Below are 16,686 nucleotides of genomic sequence, written 5' to 3'. Positions count from 1 at the left end.
TACAAAGGACTTGGCAAAATGAAGTGTAATGTAAGCAACTATTTAAAGAGAACGATCCAATTGCTAGTTGTAATTTCCTCAGTTTGCAACACCCTCTTAAATGCCTGTGATCCTTATAAAGAGCTTTTCCCCACCCTTTAAACTTCACAGAAGTGGATTTTACCTTCTGTGGTTTGAACGTGCCCATTGTGAGGGGGCTGGTCTGCATTTAGTATGATTTTTTTTTTTGCTTTTTCATGCCCCAGGCCATTTGGTTTGTGAATCGGCATTGTGAATGAGTTGGCTTGTCCCAAGAAATATGTCTGTTGGAAATCAAAGGCTGGTGGACAGGACACACAACCTTGCCTCTCTCTAGGTCCTAGTAGATGGAGGTCCTTCAGACCCAAGGGCGTTTTGCTAAGACACCCTTGCAAGTAAGTTGACTTGTGTCACTCATCCAGATACATCTATAAAAACATGTTGGAAGAAATACTTAATACAGTGACAATAAAACATGAATGTGGATGTGACTTTCTCCCCCAGCTAGATCTCTGTTGAGATCTGGACATCGCATCCCATCCCTGCCCTCGTTGCCTGGTCCCCAGATCGTTCCCATCTCAGGATAGGGGATTGCCTCTATTCAGAAATCAGGGATGGTGATCTGCAGAGTTGTGGCCTCTTCCTCTGGAAAAACACCTGGGAACGGTTTCTGTGTGAGATACTGATGGGAGCAGCAGCACGTTGCGTGAGGGTTTCCCTGGTTCTTGTGCTTGGACCCTTGTTGGCCCTGGGTGGGTTTCTCAGTGGTCCCTTCCTGCCCTTCTCCCATGGTTCCACAGCCTAGCCATGTCTCCAAACCTGAGTGACAGTCTCCAAACCTGAGTGACAGTCTCCAAACCTGACTTGCTGAAAACACCTGGAGCCTGAGAGGCTTTGCAGAGCAGAGCTTGACATTAGGGGAAGGTGGTGATTCATTTCCTTCCCTTCTGGCGCTCTGCTATGGTTTGGCTTTTGTTTAAGAGTTTGATAATTCACTGCTGGGCTGTTCAGGTTGAAGTGCTTGGAGAAATGTAAGTAAATGTGATCGCAGAAGCTCCTCAGTGCATGGTAGGGAGACTGGCTCCTCCGGCCGCAGACAGCCCACACCTGCAGGCTGGGCCGTGCCAGCAGCTGTCGTCGTCTTGTTCCTCCCCATTCCAGCAAGCTTCTGTATGTGGTTTGAGCTCCAAATTATCCTGTGCCAGAAGCATGGGCTGAGAAATATCAGCCCAGGACCGTGTGACACCCAGAGTACTCAGTCACTGGCGTTGTGCAGAGCTGAGCTCACTGCAAAACACAACGACGAGCGGTCAGCAACGTCTAGACCGGGATCCCCAAAACGCGGCCATCGCAGTCTGCATGCCTTGTGCCCTTAGCCGGTGGGGACTGCTGCGAAGCTGGCCATGTGGGAGAGGCGAGCTGGGCTACACAGCCCCCAGACTGATGTCAAACTCGTTAATCAGCTCTTGGGAAGAAATCTGGGAAGCCCCAGTTGCAGCAGAATTGTGTTTCTGTGTGTTGGCCTTGTTTTCAGTGTGGCTGTGTCTTGGCAGGGGTTGCTGGTTTGTTGCTCCCATTGAAATGGGAGGGGAGGAAACAGCCAGGGAAGCATTACAAATTGCTTCAGAGCAGTGGCATTAAAAATATTTGTGCTTACCGTGTCTTCTAAACAAAGACCTCAAAGTATGGTAAATACCATCCCCATTTTACTTGCAAAGAGGCAAATGCAGCAGGAGAAGCTTTACCTGTGCTCATGGGCAAGCCCGCAGCAGGCGTGGGACAAACTCTGGTCTCACCTGTGGTACCGAGGAGATGGTGTTGATGGTGCGGGTCTCTGCGGGTACTGGAGGTCCAGGCTGGCCCAGCAGCTCTGGCGAGATGCCCACACATGCGTTGCTGAAGCACCAGCTCTGTTTCTTTGCTTAGCTCTGACCTCTGATATGAAAGATGCTAATGTTACAAAATCTTCCTCTTCATGCTGCCAAGTTTACCTTTCTCCTCTCCCCTCCCAATCTCTTTTACAGCTGAAGCTGTGGAACAAGTACAGAGTCTCCAACATTCCTTCCCTGATATTTATCGATGCCTCCACTGGGAAGGTGGTTTGCAGGAACGGCCTCCTGGTCATCCGAGATGACCCGGAAGGTAAGACCTGGAGTCCCATGTGACATAGAAACATGGGCACACAGCTGCCTTTTCAGTTCATTTTGGATTGTCTTGAAGGGGGGGAGGAAACAAACAACTATTGTCATACTTAACTAATCGAGGGACTGTATTATTTTCAGCATACAATTTTCTGCGTTGTTCCTGCCAGATCTTGTATTTTGGTCTTGCTTGTTGAAAAGAACAAGGATTTCCCCTCCAGGATTTTTGTCTGAAGTGCTGATGAGGAAAAAGTTGGACTAAAACTGAAACATTAAGTTTGGATTTTTCCAAATGGACATGGACAGACAGATTGAGGGTCCAGACTTTCCATACATTGGGAGCAGAATCCTTCCAAAATAACTGGGTGGGGCTTTACCACTGACATCACACTCTGTTAGGATAATGAATTCCCCATTATTTACAAATGCAACAGGAAAATGCTACCATTCTCTGTTTCCGAGGTTTACTGTGCTGGGGGTTGATGTTAAATTTATCTTCCAATTTGCAAAAACCAAAATGAACAAAACGTGTGCCCTTGCTCATAGACTCTGTAGAACCATCATTCAACTGTATTACCCACCCATCGTTTCTTTATGCAGTAGATACTGAGTGCGGTGACTGAGTCTTTAATTCAGGTGGCAGGAACTGTGCAGCAAGTACACGTTGTGGCCTAAGCCATCTGTGATGTTTCCTCCTCTCTGGCTGAACACATAGATTGATTGCTCTGGGAGCTGGCAGCAGATGATTCAGAGCATGTGTTTGTGTGTATGCACACATGCTCGCTTTGGGGTGCGGAGGGTTAGTGTAAGTTTAGTTTATATATAGATTTTCTTATATGTATGTGTATATATATGTAAGGTTTTATAAATAAATACGTGTGTATATATATAAAAATATATGGTTGGTATCGGTATAAGACAAATATTTTGACTGCATTCCTGAGCACGTACCACCTTGCCCTCTGTTGTTAAAACAAATGCTGTTGATAAGGAAGAGGTGCCTCATCAGGCACAAAACCAGAGCAGGCTTTGTCAAGCCAAAGGTGCTGCGACTCAAGTGAGAGTGCAGCCTACCTGGGGAAAAAAGAGGTGGCCCTGGCTCCAGCGCACAGCTTGGCTTCCCTGACTCCCCTGTATCTTTGCAGAAGGTGGGATGGGGTTTTTTTGATGGAACTTTTTGAAATTGTAAAAGCTGCCTGTGCATACTGCTGTTTTGTCTCTTCTTTCCACCCCCATCCTGACCCCTCCAGGTCTGGAGTTCCCCTGGGGGCCAAAACCCTTCAGTGAAGTTGTTGCTGGGCCTCTGCTAAGGAACAATGGCCAGACACTAGACAGCAACGCCCTGGAGGGCTCTCACGTTGGGGTCTATTTCTCCGCACACTGGGTGAGTAGTGGGTGCTCTGGGGATCCCCCTGCAGTTCTTGCTGCAGAGTTCTGTGGGAGAGTAAAGACTTCAGGCTGGCTGGCTTTGAAGCAGCTGAGTTGCTCTGGTCATTCTGGAAGAAGCCGCAGCGTTGCAGTGGCCCGTCAGCTTCAGCTGGCCCTTCGGAAGGGGGGTCAGATTTTAAAAATGGGAAGAAAAAAGCACGTTCAGGGCTGCTGCCTGGCACTCCAGCAAAGATGAGGTCACATCTCTCTTTTCATGGTCACTAGGTCACCTGGACCTGCCGGGTGTGGCTGTAACCCTGTGGAGGAGATGATGTCCTTACGCATGTGTTGTGTTTTGCAGTGCCCACCATGCCGAAGCCTCACAAGGGTCCTGGTGGAGTCCTACCGAAAAATCAAGGAGGCGGGCCAGAAGTTTGAGATACTCTTTGTTAGTGCAGACAGGTGAGGGAGCGCTAACACCCTGTGCAGGCAGAGATGGCTGTCCCCAAGCTGGGAAGCTATAAGCATTGCCAGTTTGATTTGAGGAGGAAATTTGATTTGGGGTAGAGCAAGTTGGCTCTGGTATCAGAAAGGCTGCCTGAGTCCTCTGCCGAAGGGCGATGGGGGGCTCAGCAAAGGCAGCGGTGGGCTGAGAGCAGGCTCTGTGGAGCAGCTCTGTATTTTGCTTTGTGGCTCATGGATCTGAGAACGATGCTTGAGCTGCTGCTGTCACCATGGGTTGACGTTCAGATGCCCCAGAGAGTTTCTAGTATTTTATCAGGAAAAAACGCACCGCGGACCCCTTCTTGAGGGACTGGGGAATTTAAATTTGATCTAGCTCTCCCTGGGTTGTGTCTGCCAGCAGCCCTTACTGGTGGGCTTTGGTGGAAGGGATAAAGGGCTTTGCAGGCCTGGTTTTTAATGAGAAGACGAAAGAGGCTGGCAGGCAGAGGGGCTGCACTCTGCATCCCATGCCCTGTTCGCCTTGCACAGGTCAGAGGACTCCTTCAAGCAGTATTTCAGCGAGATGCCCTGGGTAGCTGTGCCATACGCCGACGAGGCCAGACGGTCACGCCTGAATCGACTCTATGGCATACAAGGTAGGAAAGGCCGCGCCGATGCACAGCTCTCCTTTCTGCTGCATTTGTTGAATATTTGTAATGTCTCCTCTTGTTTAACTGAAACAAGAAAACAGCAAAGCAAAGCACAGTGCCCCAGGCAGAGCTGCTTCATGTTTCTGCTCTCCGCAAACTCACATTCCTACCACCTGCCAGGCAGGCTGTTAGTTGAAACAGGACTTCCATAAACAACCTAATTCTTCCTGGAAACTTGGAAGCTGTTTTTGGCTTGGATTTTTTTTTGCCTAATTACTGATTTATTTATTTTGCTTTTTCTTGAAGGTTTAAATTTCATTTTCTTGCTGTTTTATGCAATGCAAAGGCAGGCCATCATTCTCTGTAGAGGCTGAGGAAGATGGCATCTGGTTTATGTTAGTGACATGAATTACAGAAGAGTGCATGTTTGATGTAAGCCATGGCTTTGCTTTTACTGTACGTGCCAGTGCCAGAATTCCAGCAGCCCTGGCTGCTTGTAGGGGCAGGGGAGGGAATCTGTCTGTCTGGGTGGCTTCAAAGAGTCACGAAGACGATAAAAGCTCACGGCAGCTCTCTTGGGGAACTGGCACCTTGTTCCTGCAGGGGATAAACTCCATCATAGAGGTACGCAAGGTGAGTAGCTCACAAGGAGGTCTTAGGTATGTACATATAGCTTCTCCCTGTGGTTAAAGGGTCTTGCTGCAATGTGCCTGTTTCTCAGCCTTTTCTGTGTGGTCTTGGTCAGGTGGGTGCAGGCTGGCAGAGGGTTAATGCAGTCTGCAGGGGAGGAGGAGTGTTGCCAAAGGTGGCTGAGGACTTGAGGAGAGTGGCAGGAGAAATCATCCCCGCTTGGGGTCTTCTCTGAACACCCCTTCTGGGGTGAACTCAGGTGCCGTTGCTCAGCTCTGTTCCCTGACCTTAAACCAAGAATAACCATTCACCTGCTTTAAATAGCCATCAGTTTGCTGCTTAATTACCTTCCCATGAGGCAAGAGCTTTCCAAATTCATCTGTCTTTTCCCCAGCATGCTCACAAACCTCTCCAGTGCTGGTTTCGGCTGAGCACTGCAGGACTGCTGCCAGTTTCACTGGGACTTTCTGTAAATAAGGTGTCCAGGCGTGGACACTTGAGCACCAGGCATGCTGTAGCCAGGGAAACAGTGACAACAGCTTTCCCTCTAACTCCAGCCGCAGGGTCTTTAAATGTCTCTCCTCATTGTGCTGACCTGAGAATGTAAATATTTGCTGTTCCCCTGCGCCCTGACCCCTTCCTCTGCCGGGGAAGCTCCCATATTACTCCTGCATTTCAGCTGCTCTCCCAGGGACACTGACGCTGGGATTTGGGCATGTTTGAGCAAAAAAGCCCTCTTCAGAGCTGCAGCTACGCACCAGCGAGAGCATGTAGCCTGTTCAGTGTCCAGGTTACCGTCCTGGTGGTACCTTGGGTTGTGAGCACAGCATGCACATGGGGTGGTTTTTCCACTGTTTTTTGTAAGTCCAGGAGCTGAAACACCAGAAGAGCTTGTCTTCCCTGACTGCTTCCAGTTCCTGAGTGGTGAAAAGCAGCAAGAGAGTCAAATCTCTTGTTGTTTCAGTCCTGTGTTGGCCCCTACAGCATTCAAAAACTCAGTGTAAAATGTAAGTTGAGTTATTGGCCTTTATTTGGGTTTACTTGAATGCCTCTATTCATAACCCATGCGCAGTCAGTGGGCTGTACCCTGCCCACCTATATTAAATTGCTTCTGGGTGCAGCGCTGTCTTCAGAGAGAGTCATGTCTTGTGTCGTGGCTGCTTAGAAATAATTCTCCATTGTGTGTGCAGCTCCTGGTCTGCGTGGTCCTGCCTTAGGTGAAATCCCCTGACGCTAGCTCTCCTTCCGATGGGATGGGGAGTACTGGTAAATGTTATGCTCAGGTGGGAATTGCCCTCCGTTGTTGTGCATCTTATGAGAGATTTTAGGTTTCTGAATATTCCCTGCGGACTCTGTGTCATCTCTTTGCGATTTGCAGCCCCTTGGGGGAACTTCCAAAAAAACTTTGTTTCCCCCCTGTTGCACGCTTCAGCCCAGACACCTGCAGGCCACTCTTGCAGCCCGGCTGGTGGGGGCGGCCTGGGGGTCACTGTTACAGGAGGTTTCTGGGCCTTTCTTCTGAAAAGGTGAAAAAACAGCAATAAACCCCACCACCTGGCCTGTGGTCGGTGTATTCTGAGTGTTTGCTTCACAGTGATTTTGATTACTCCCCCAACAGACTTAATGCAGATGAGATTTCCGTGTTGGATATGGGTTTTAATATGTAAGTAAGTAAATGTATTGTCAGGTTCGGTAACAAATCATTTGGCCCCTGTGTTCTCATAAAATGCTGGCCCCGTGGGGACTGAATCCATTTTCTAATGCATAAAATCAAACTGAGCCTGTCTATGCTAATTCTTATCCAAGCTTATACAATATTCATTGCAGAGAGTCTGATCTGTGATTCTTCTTGATAAGTAAATTCTGGTGTTATGACTCATGGCAATTACCAAAGCCCCCCAAAGGCGCTAAAATAACAACTAGTGGCTGGGGTGAGCGGGAAGGGAAGTACTGGGGTGAGCAGGTGTGAATAAGCTTAAGGACAGTTGCCCCGGTCCTGCTGGTCTGCATCCTGGGCAAAGAGGACGTGTTTGCCAGGGGAGCAGTAACAAGGCTCGCATGGGAAGACAAGGCTGATCCTGTGGGAGGCCACCGTGAGCCTGGTTAGGCTGTGTCCTAACCCCAGGAACCCAGCCAGGGATGTGCAGGGAGACAAGGCAGTGATGCTCAGGACTGGGAGCAGACAGGTTGCGGCGGTCTCAGCCTTCGCCAGGCGGGTCTAGAAAGGAAACCAGAGCTTCGTGGCTGGTGAGAAACCTCTGATGCAGGGTAAAAGGTGCAGGGATTGACCCAGCATGTCACACACCTCCTAACAGACTGAAAACTCAGCCCCAGTTTTTCTGTGTCACTTATATTTCCCAAACATGCTAAACCCAGGATGAATGATCTTAAAGGCTCTTTGTATTCTGAGTCAGTTTTGTATTTGCAGCTGGAGGTTTTAGTGGCTGGGTGATTTGGGGTGTGTGTATGTGTCTGCATACGGAAATCGGGCAAAGTCGGAATGCTTCAAATACTGGATGAGGTCCCTGATAGCTGTGGGCTCACACTCCCAACGATGTGTTTAAACTGGGCCCTTAATTTTCCCAGATCAGCAAAGCTCATTTGAAATCTCTGCCTTGCTATGCTGCATTGCTCAGGCTGACTGGCGACAGGGTACTGAGCTGAATCCACGTTTTTAACCTGGCCTTCATGTATAATGCAGGTCTGGGGAAGACAGAAAAGCAGCATTTGGGATGGGTTGGGAATCGTAAATGGATGAAGATTGGAGTTGTGGGGGATGCTGATCACCATTTGCTTCTCCTGGCTTCAGTAGTACTTTGTGCCTTGAAGGGTAGGGCCAGAGTGAGATTTCCCAATTCCTTCCAGTCAGTTTAACCCGTCCCTGCCCTAGAGCTATTTTGAATACCAGCAGGTAATGAATAAGCCTTTTTGTGATACAAAATGGTTTTCTTGGCATACCCTTAGGATTTGCAAGCCCGGCCATTGGGCGTGTTCCTGCACTGCTGCTCTTGCACCAGCCCGCTGCTGCTCGCAGCCTCAGCAACCGGCAGGAATGCGAGCAGCACTGCCGGGCTGGAATGAGGGGAATGCAGCCGCTCGCCCGGACCTGCAGGCAGACGTGGGGAGAGACAGATGGCCGTGTATTTCCTAGAGAAATGCCTAGAATTGTGAGTGAGGCTTGTGAGTAACCCACTGTTGGACAAACATGGGAGTGCAGTACCAGGAGTCTGGCAGGGGCAAGCACTCTGGGTGTCCCCCCCTGCTCAGAGGATGGCTCTGCAGGGTTGTTGTAATGAATGAGCTTTAAAATGAACCTTTGGGTGAGGGCAGGAGGATTTGAGTTGCCTCGGTTTGCCGGTTGTGGTTTGGGGGATGTCGCTGGGTGAAGGAGGAGATGCTGGATAGCGAGTAGATTGAAGCCTGGGTGATGAGCAGCAGACAGCGTCGCCTGGCGCTAACACTGGTCACTTTACTCGTCTTTTGGGGCCTGATCCCAAACTCTCTCCTCTTGTTTCCTTGCGGGATGTTTCTTTGCCTGCTTGATGGGGGAGGAATGGTGTGCTTTCCAGATGAAGTCACCAACATGAGCTGCTCCTGTTGACTGCCCTGTGACTGTTTTGTGGCCAGAAAGCCTCGTTGGTGCCTTATCAGATGGGACTGTGACCCACTGCCAGCCCAGCCACATTTGAATAGGTGACTTGTGCTAAATCTGTGCTGCAGGTGTGTTCGCCTCGCTTATAAAGGCTTCTCCTTTATGGTGGGGCTTTCCAGCCCCATAGCTCTGGGCAAAGCGTTGATTTGTCCCGAGGTCCAGAACCTCGATCAGATGTCCCCCCAGCCCCATCCTGCCCAGTGCCACGATCCAGTAGACAATGGACATTCCTGCACAGCTTTGTTAGTCTTGGGAGCGATGTGCTGTGGCAGATCTGTACTGTCCCTCTTTGTATAGAGGGACATATTTAACTGATTATCTCCTGGTTTTACCTTTTTTTTCCCCCCCCAAATGAAGCAAAAATGCACATGTTTCTCCCTTTCCCAAGAGTCCAAACTGCAGAAAGAAATAACGTGGGACCTCCATCCCATGGGCAGGGGGGCAGCTGCTGAGCGCTGTGCCAGGGCTGGCAGAGGTGGGTTGCACTCAATAACTCAGCTCCAGGCCCCAGCTGGGGAAACAAATCTGGGTTCGTGCTCGAGATCCACGAGCTAGCACAGGCGTGCAAGGGAGTCTCCTCTTCCACACATGCTGTTCCCTGACAGACCCGGACCTGAATCCATCCCAGCCTCTCGGCACGGCAGTCCGCTGGGCTCCTTGAGGGTACCTTGGGGTGGCCAAGGGCAGGGTTGCTCTGCCAAAGTAGAGTTACTTGTAGCTGTGGCTTGCTCCTGCAGGATTTGGAAACGGGCAGCTGGGTCTGGAGGGCAGCCTCGGTGACGAGACCTCACACTGTGGCTGCTGCCAGACCACTGTGAGGGCAGCCAGGCTGAGTGGGGTGGGTGCCAGGTTCGTTGGTGTGCGATTTAGCCATGTGGCAAAGTCTGCTGGTGTTAATGCGTGTGGTCAGTATGATCCTGCTCCACCTCCGCTTGCAGAGGCCGTGGGTATTGAATGATCCCAGGGGTAATCCATGCCCCTGAGCGCTAAGTCACCGTAGTTAGTGCTGTGCAGTTGCTGCTCAGTCCAGGGGCCTTTTCCTCCACTGGCAGTGTCTCGCCAGGCTTGGGTGGTGTGTAACGGTGTGGTCCACGTAAAGATGTTCATGACTCATCAGGAGCATCCCTGTGCTCTGGAAAAGGCTGGGTGATGAGTGTTGGAGGGGTGTGGGCGTTCGTGGAGGAGTTTGTGGCTGCTCAAGTAGATGGCGTTCCTTCTGGAAAGGAAACACACCCTGGTTCCTGGCCACTGTTGCCTGCGGTCCGCCCTCCAAAGCGGTTCCTGGGAACCAGGGACTGGTCTCTTCCAGCGGCAGCGACGTCTCAGCACTGGGGTGTTGGTGCCTGTGGGGCAGCACTGCTCTGCCTCATGCGCAGGAGGCACATCTCTCCGGCACTTGGCAAGAGGGAGCTTGCAAGGAGGGTCCCTGCGCAGTGTAGTGGGGTTTGCATCCAGGAGCACCAGTGTCGGACAGTGGTGACCTCTGCCTGCACTCGGGCAGGGAAAGGCAGGCAATGCCAGAGCCTGCCTCCCAGCTTCCTGCTCTGGCTGTGGAATTACAGTGCTCTGCTAGGACAGGAACAGGATCCAAGGACCCCGATTCCCACACCGTGCACGAGCTGCAGAGAGGCAGCATGCTCGCTGGGCTCCTGCCAGAGCCGGAGGTGACAGGAAAAGGCTTTTCTCCCCACGCCCTGTCGCTGGCCGGTTCGCGCTTTGGCTGATCCCCCCCCTGTTTTTCTTCCGTCGCAGGCATCCCGACTCTCATCGTCCTGGACTCCAAGGGAGACGTGATCACGCGGCAGGGGCGGGTGGAGGTGCTGAACGACATTGAATGCCGCGAGTTCCCCTGGCACCCCAAGCCCGTGCTGGAGCTGACAGACTCCAACGCCGTGCAGCTGAATGAGGGCCCCTGCCTCGTTCTTTTTGTAGGTATGGAGCATCGCTGCTTTGAAAGCAGAGCCTGCGCTCGGGAAGGGGGCTGGGCTACCTGCCAGCTCGGCTAGAGCTGGCCACGGGGCTGAGAACCTGCCTCTGGTGGTGACAGTGTCCGTGGGAAGGGACATCAGCCTGTTTGCATTGCCAAGACCATTATCCAGAGACACCATGGGGAGAGAGTTCCTCATGGAGTCCCCTCGAGGGATTCAAGGGGGCTGACAGACCCGGAGCCTTGCCCGTACCAGAGAAACAGGCTGCTGCAGCTTGCAGGGGTTTGCCAGAGCCTGCCCATGCTCACGGGTCTCCCGCAGCTCCCACCCAGCGACCTGAGCGTTGCGGTGGAGTAGCGATTTGCAGTGGAAAGGAGCTGTTATATCAAAGATGTTTTAATGGCAACTGTGGAGAGAAATGCTGATTAGGTGTTGGGGAGTACAAGAAATTCACTGTCACAGCCAGTGGTGGTGGAAATGGGAAAAACCTTTCTGGAGCAGGGACTTCAGGCACACGTGACATTCCAGAGGAGGCAGAGGAAGCGCCTCTGGGAGGGATTACAGCTCTTTGCTGGAAACCACAGCTCAGGGCTTGAATCCCTGGGCTGAGCAGGGCCGTGACAGTCAGAGGAGCCTCTCATGCTCTGCTAGTCCTTAAGTATTCCCCCTGTGGGGCGCTGGCTGCAGGACAGGGCAGGCTTTTTCCCAGAGTTCCTGTCCCTCTTCCACTGATAACCCACACATGAAGCTCCCCTGCAGTTGGAAACAGCCCTTCAGTTCGTGCTGAAGCACAGCTGGCTCGTTCCTCATCGCTTCCCTGCCAGCGACGGACGGTTAAATCAGGCGAGGGCCATGGCCGGGGTGAGCTGCGCTGCAGGCTGAGCCCTGGCAGGGCAGGGGGGTGGCAGAGGGGTGCACGCAGCACCCCGGGGAGTGAGCCAAGAAGTCCTGGGCTCTCGGGGGGAGCATGTCTGTCCCTTGAGTGCTCTGTGGAGCAGCAGTGGGGGTTTGCTGAAGAAGCCCCCCTTGCCCTGAGCATGCCAGGGTTGTGCAGAGGGCCCAGCCCAGGACAGGGCTTGTGTCCCGCTTCCTCACACACCCTTTCTGAGCAACACACCCTTCTCTGCAGCGCTGATAACGTGGCTCTCGCTCTTTCCCTTCTTCCCTTTCAGATTTCCTTTTGACCCTGATTATTTATTCAGCAGAGCCCAGCAGGGGATGTGAGCACAGAGCCAAAAATACTCTTCTCGCGCGGGGAGGACGGGCTGGCCACGCCGAGCGTGATTGATTGGGGCCAGCGCTGCAGGCCTCTGGAAAGAGTTATTTTTATCTTGCTCTGAGCAAAGTTTTTCTATCACCTTGCTGCAAACAGAGCGCTCTCCGGCCGGCGGCCGGGACTCTCGCTTGGTGCTGAGGGGTTGTGCAGCTTCGCTGAAATCTGCCGGCGACGGGCTGGGGTGGAGATGAAGCTGGTGCTGCACCGAGGCAAGCACCAGGGATGGGGGTTCTTGTTCCGCCTGTGTCCTGCTGGGAGACTCCTCCACAACAGACTGGTGCCTGCGCTGCGTGGGCAGCAGCACCCCCAGGAGAAGGCAGGCTTAGTGAGAGTCAGTTGTGAATGAATCCCGACTGCTCTACATCTGCCCCCAGAGAGTTTAGGGCTAGGTTAGCCAGAGTGTGCAGGGCTGCCTGGAGTGCCGCCAGCAGCAGTTGTTTGCAGAAAAATCAATCCCTGCAGACACCCCACAACTCTACGTATTTTATCACTCTTGTGCACGCAGGACAGAGCCCAAAATGCAGCACGCAGCGTCTCTGGCATTGCCTGCTTTGCTTGAAGAAGCCAGAGCAGAGGGCAGGGAAGTGCGGAGCAAGGGCAGAGAGTGCTTTGGGTTTGGGCAGTGCCTGTTCCACCCCGGGGCTGGACCAGTCGTGTCGGGTTGTTAGATCAGGGACCACAAGAGCTGCACACGACTGGGAGACCAGGGGCCTCTCTTCTGCCTTACTTCTTTTTTTTTTTTTTTTTTTTTTTTAAATGCTAAATGTTGTCCCCGAATTGAAATCGTTTCATCTTGATGCTGCTCAAGGACGCAGTCTCTCCTCTTTCCAGCTCAGTATTTGAACTTCAGTGGTGGCTGGCATTTGATTGATGTTGCCATCTCTTTCTACTCTACCTCTGTCAAATCAAAGCTGCCTTCACAGTGCTGCTGCCGCGGAGACTCGAGCAGAAAAGCTGCCGAGCAGCCGTCCCGAGGCGGAGGGATGGTGGGTGGCGGGCAGGGGTGGCAGGCAGCCTCAGATCAGCACATTCGTTTGGTCTTCAAAACATGCTGACGCTTCTCGAACTGCAAAGCGGCTTTTTTGTGCCTGTTTGTCCCTGCGCTTCAGCAGCGGCACCAGGGGAGCGAGCAGTGAAGTATTTGGGGAGCAGGAGCTGCTCTTCTGTTACATGTTTCCCTGTCTCACATGAAAAGCACATTTCAGCTGCTCCCTAATTGCTACAGAGCCGTGTGGCTTTGAAGTTTGTGCTGCACATCCGGGCTCCAGTTTCCTGCGTGGTGGTGCTGTGGGACAGAGCTGCCAGCACCCGGCCGGTTTGCAGCCGTTTGATCCTAACCTCCTTTTTGCCTTGCCTCTTTTGTTTTGTCTCCCCACCTCTGTGCTCTGCAGATTCAGAGGATGACGGAGAGTCGGAGGCAGCGAAACAACTGATTCAGCCCATAGCTGAAAAAATCATCGCCAAGTACAAAGCCAAAGAGGAGGAGGCACCGTTGCTCTTCTTTGTGGCGGGCGAGGTAAGTGGGAGGAGAGCACAGGGCTGCGTCCTGCTGTGTCCTCGTAGGAGGACTGAGCTGGGTTGGGTAGTACCTCTGAGGTGGGTAAACTGAGGCACGGAGCTACTGCCGCTAGTCAGGGACCATGGAGTAAAACTAGTCGTGTGTTCTGGCTCAGTCCCCTGCACTCATTGCTGGATATTACTTCTGGCAAAGGAGTCCCAGCCACTTTTGCTCAGAGGGGCAAAAGCCTGATGGCAGGTGAAGGAGCTGCTGGGAACAGGCAAGAGTGGGGCTGGGGGAAGTGGGAGAGAGCTGCCAGCTGCCCCCTCGAACCTGAGGCTGCACGGGCAGGAAAGCTGTCTGGGCAGGGGGAGAGGAGCCAGGGTTTGAGTTTCAGCCTGGCCCAGCCAGTGGTGCCTTCCTTGCTGAGGTGCTGCTGCTTTCCTTCCCACCCCGGCAGGGATGGGTGCTCCAGCCTCTTCCCTAAGGAATGCCTGCAGGACGCAGCCCTGCTCCTCCTGTGCCATTTCTGTGCCATGCGGGTGATGCTGGACGAAACCACCCCTGGAATTGGGCAAGGGCGACTCGGGGAGCAGCAGGGCGGCACGGGGCTCTCGTCCCACTGCCAGTCGCAGCACGAGTGTCCCAGCTCCGCTCTGCCCTGCCGTGGGGCTCAGCTGGGCACATCATTGCAGCACTTGCCTGTCACTCTGTGAAACGCCGTGTCCTGAGCTGGCCACGCTGTTGGTGGCTGGGACGGTGCTCAGGGCATGTGCAGGCTGCGGTGCTCAGAGCATGGGATCTGCTGGAGAAAGTGGGAAATGGGAAAAGGGGGCTTCTGGCCTCCTTTTCCCCCCACACAGGCACTTTGCCATGCTGCAGGCTTGCAAATGAGGAAGGTCTCATCTAAGTGTCCAAAAAAGCTCCCAGCCCCCCCTCCAGGGCTGCAGTTCCCCTCCTGAGATGCTGCTTGGGGCCTGGGCAGGTGGCAGCCGCTGCATGGCCGTGCGCCTGCTCCGTCCCTCCACGCTCACGTCACAGCCGCAGTGTGCCGCAAGCAGGGCCCTCTGGAGCCGCCCTGCGCACAAAAGGGTCCCCACCGCCGCACCCTGGCCCCCACCACCAGGCGAGCCCCTCACCGCCACCTCCCTCAACCCTGTCAGCCCCCTCCGGGCAGGCGTTCCCACTCCCACCGCCGTAGCGGGTCTCCAAGTATCCCAGCTGAGCCCCATGTCCCTGAATAAGCCCCTTGTTGGAAAGGCTATTTTGGGAGGGTCCAGGACATGCCCCCCTCCCCCAGAGCCTGTGAAGCATTTTCCTCATGGTTGCCGGCTGTAGCTGAAACATTGCTGCTATTCATCCAGCTCCCGACGTCCCTGCAGCAGCCGGGCCGAAGAATGGGGAGTGTCCGGCACGTCCCATTCATCCGTCACCTCAATAGCTGGGAGCACTGGCCCCGGGTCTCTGCTGGCCCCTGTGCACAAAGCAGCTCGGCCATGGCCAGAGCAGGCGCCTCCCATTCCTCTCCCAGCGCCGTCTGGGCCGGTTTTGCATTGATTAAAACCATGTTTTGGTCCCTTTGCGGCGATCAGATAAAGGATGAGGCATCCCGACACCTGGGCTGGGAGGCGGGAAGGGTGGGGAGCGGCTGAGCACCCCAGCCCCGCTCGCCCTTCCCCGCCACGTGGTCTGGCTGCGCCAGAAACCCCTGCAATGGAAGGGGAGGTGCGACAGGAGTTACCCTGCCAGCCGCCGCCACGCGCTGCAGAGCCACCAGCCGCTCACCAGATTGATTGATTTCTGTTGCTGCCCTTGGAAAGGGGCTCGGAGGAACGCCCCGTTTCGGCTGCCGCTTGCTGTGGGCTTGGCCGGGAGCAGGAGATGAATCGCCCCAGCGCCGGCTTTTGCATTGCACGGCCTCGGCAGAGACAAATTCTGCCTTTTGCCGAGAGCTGTGCCGTGCCTGGCCGAAGGGAGGGCAGCCTGTTCCCCCTGCCAGCAGCCTGCTGCTAGGGAGCCCTGCGGCTTTTGTGCGTGCCCTCAGAGCCGCCGGTGGGGTCTTGGTGTTGGCCCAAAACGCGGGTCTTCGTCACATTCCTGTTTTCTGGTTCGCTCTGGGTGTGCGCCCGGGTCCCTTTGGCATCCGCCCCGGTGAGCAGCGAGGCCACGGCTGCGCATGGCGAGCCCCCGCATTCAGCGCTTGCTGAGCCGCAGATGCCAAAATCCCTCCTGCCCCTGAGGCTCCAGGGTGGCAGGTCGGTCTGGGGGTGCTCGGAGCCATGCCCTGTGCGGAAAGGGTTGGAGGAGCGCGTGGTCCTATCCCAGCCTGGGATACGTAACCCCAGTTCGGTTTTGGCACAAACCACAGGCAGAGCCAGCTGCCTGCTGCGCCCGTGGCCCTGTGATGCTGGTGCAAGGCCCAAGCGCTTGGGAGGTATTTGTGGGCTGGACCATGGTGTGGAAGGAGCAAAACCGCTCCTGGTTGTCCTGGTTCTGCTGATGGCTCCTCTCTCCCTCTTGTTTTGGCCTCCAGGATGACATGACCGACTCGCTGCGGGATTACACCAACCTGCCCGAGGCTGCGCCCCTGCTCACCATCCTGGACATGTCGGCCCGGGCCAAGTACGTGATGGATGTGGAGGAGATCACGCCCGAGATCGTGGAAGCCTTTGTCAGCGACTTTCTAGCAGACAAGCTAAAACCCGAGCCCATCTAAGGGGCCTTCTGCACCAACAGACGTTATTTAAAACTAGGTCTCTCTTCCGCCGCTCGTGGATTCTCCAGCGTGTCCTCACGCCCGACCCAGTATCCAACCTTCTTGTGGTGCCTTGTTTTACGCAGTGAATCCTTCTCCTAAGCAAACTCCTTGAGATGCACTTTCAGCAGGGAGTTGTTGGCGTTTGGAGACTTCGCTTGTGCTTCATGGTGATTATATTCTCTAATAACCAGGCCAGAACTGTTACCGTATCGTTATTTTATACATGGCACTAGCTAGCAAGCAAATCTTTTTGCATGGTGTTCTTCCCAACGTATGCATCAGGCAGTGGATGGGGTTCTCGGGGCTCTTTTCTTCTCCTCCCC

The 16,686-nt window shown here is 53.8% G+C and overlaps 1 protein-coding gene across 2 annotated transcripts in view; it reads left to right on the top strand.

Annotated features, from left to right (window-relative positions):
* The window catches only part of NXN (nucleoredoxin), a 52,347-nt gene extending 36,026 nt beyond the window's left edge, over nt 1–16,321 (top strand). The window contains exons 2-8 of one of the 2 annotated variants that reach the window (XM_086475322.1): nt 2,043–2,160; nt 3,410–3,543; nt 3,889–3,989; nt 4,521–4,627; nt 10,656–10,835; nt 13,499–13,623; nt 16,139–16,321. In XM_086475322.1, the coding sequence (XP_086331448.1) occupies nt 2,043–2,160; nt 3,410–3,543; nt 3,889–3,989; nt 4,521–4,627; nt 10,656–10,835; nt 13,499–13,623; nt 16,139–16,321 (948 nt within the window). The remainder of the gene's footprint in view (nt 1–2,042; nt 2,161–3,409; nt 3,544–3,888; nt 3,990–4,520; nt 4,628–10,655; nt 10,836–13,498; nt 13,624–16,138) is intronic. The other variant, XM_086475323.1, reaches the window with a different exon arrangement.
* The last annotated feature ends 365 nt before the right edge of the window (nt 16,322–16,686 follow it).

Source organism: Leptosomus discolor, chromosome 18 (assembly GCF_034619465.1).
Source record: "Leptosomus discolor isolate bLepDis1 chromosome 18, bLepDis1.hap2, whole genome shotgun sequence".
Taxonomy (NCBI): Eukaryota; Metazoa; Chordata; class Aves; order Leptosomiformes; family Leptosomidae; genus Leptosomus; species Leptosomus discolor.
The sequence above is the reverse complement of the archived record's forward strand: the minus strand, read 5'-3'. Positions and strand labels throughout refer to the sequence as shown.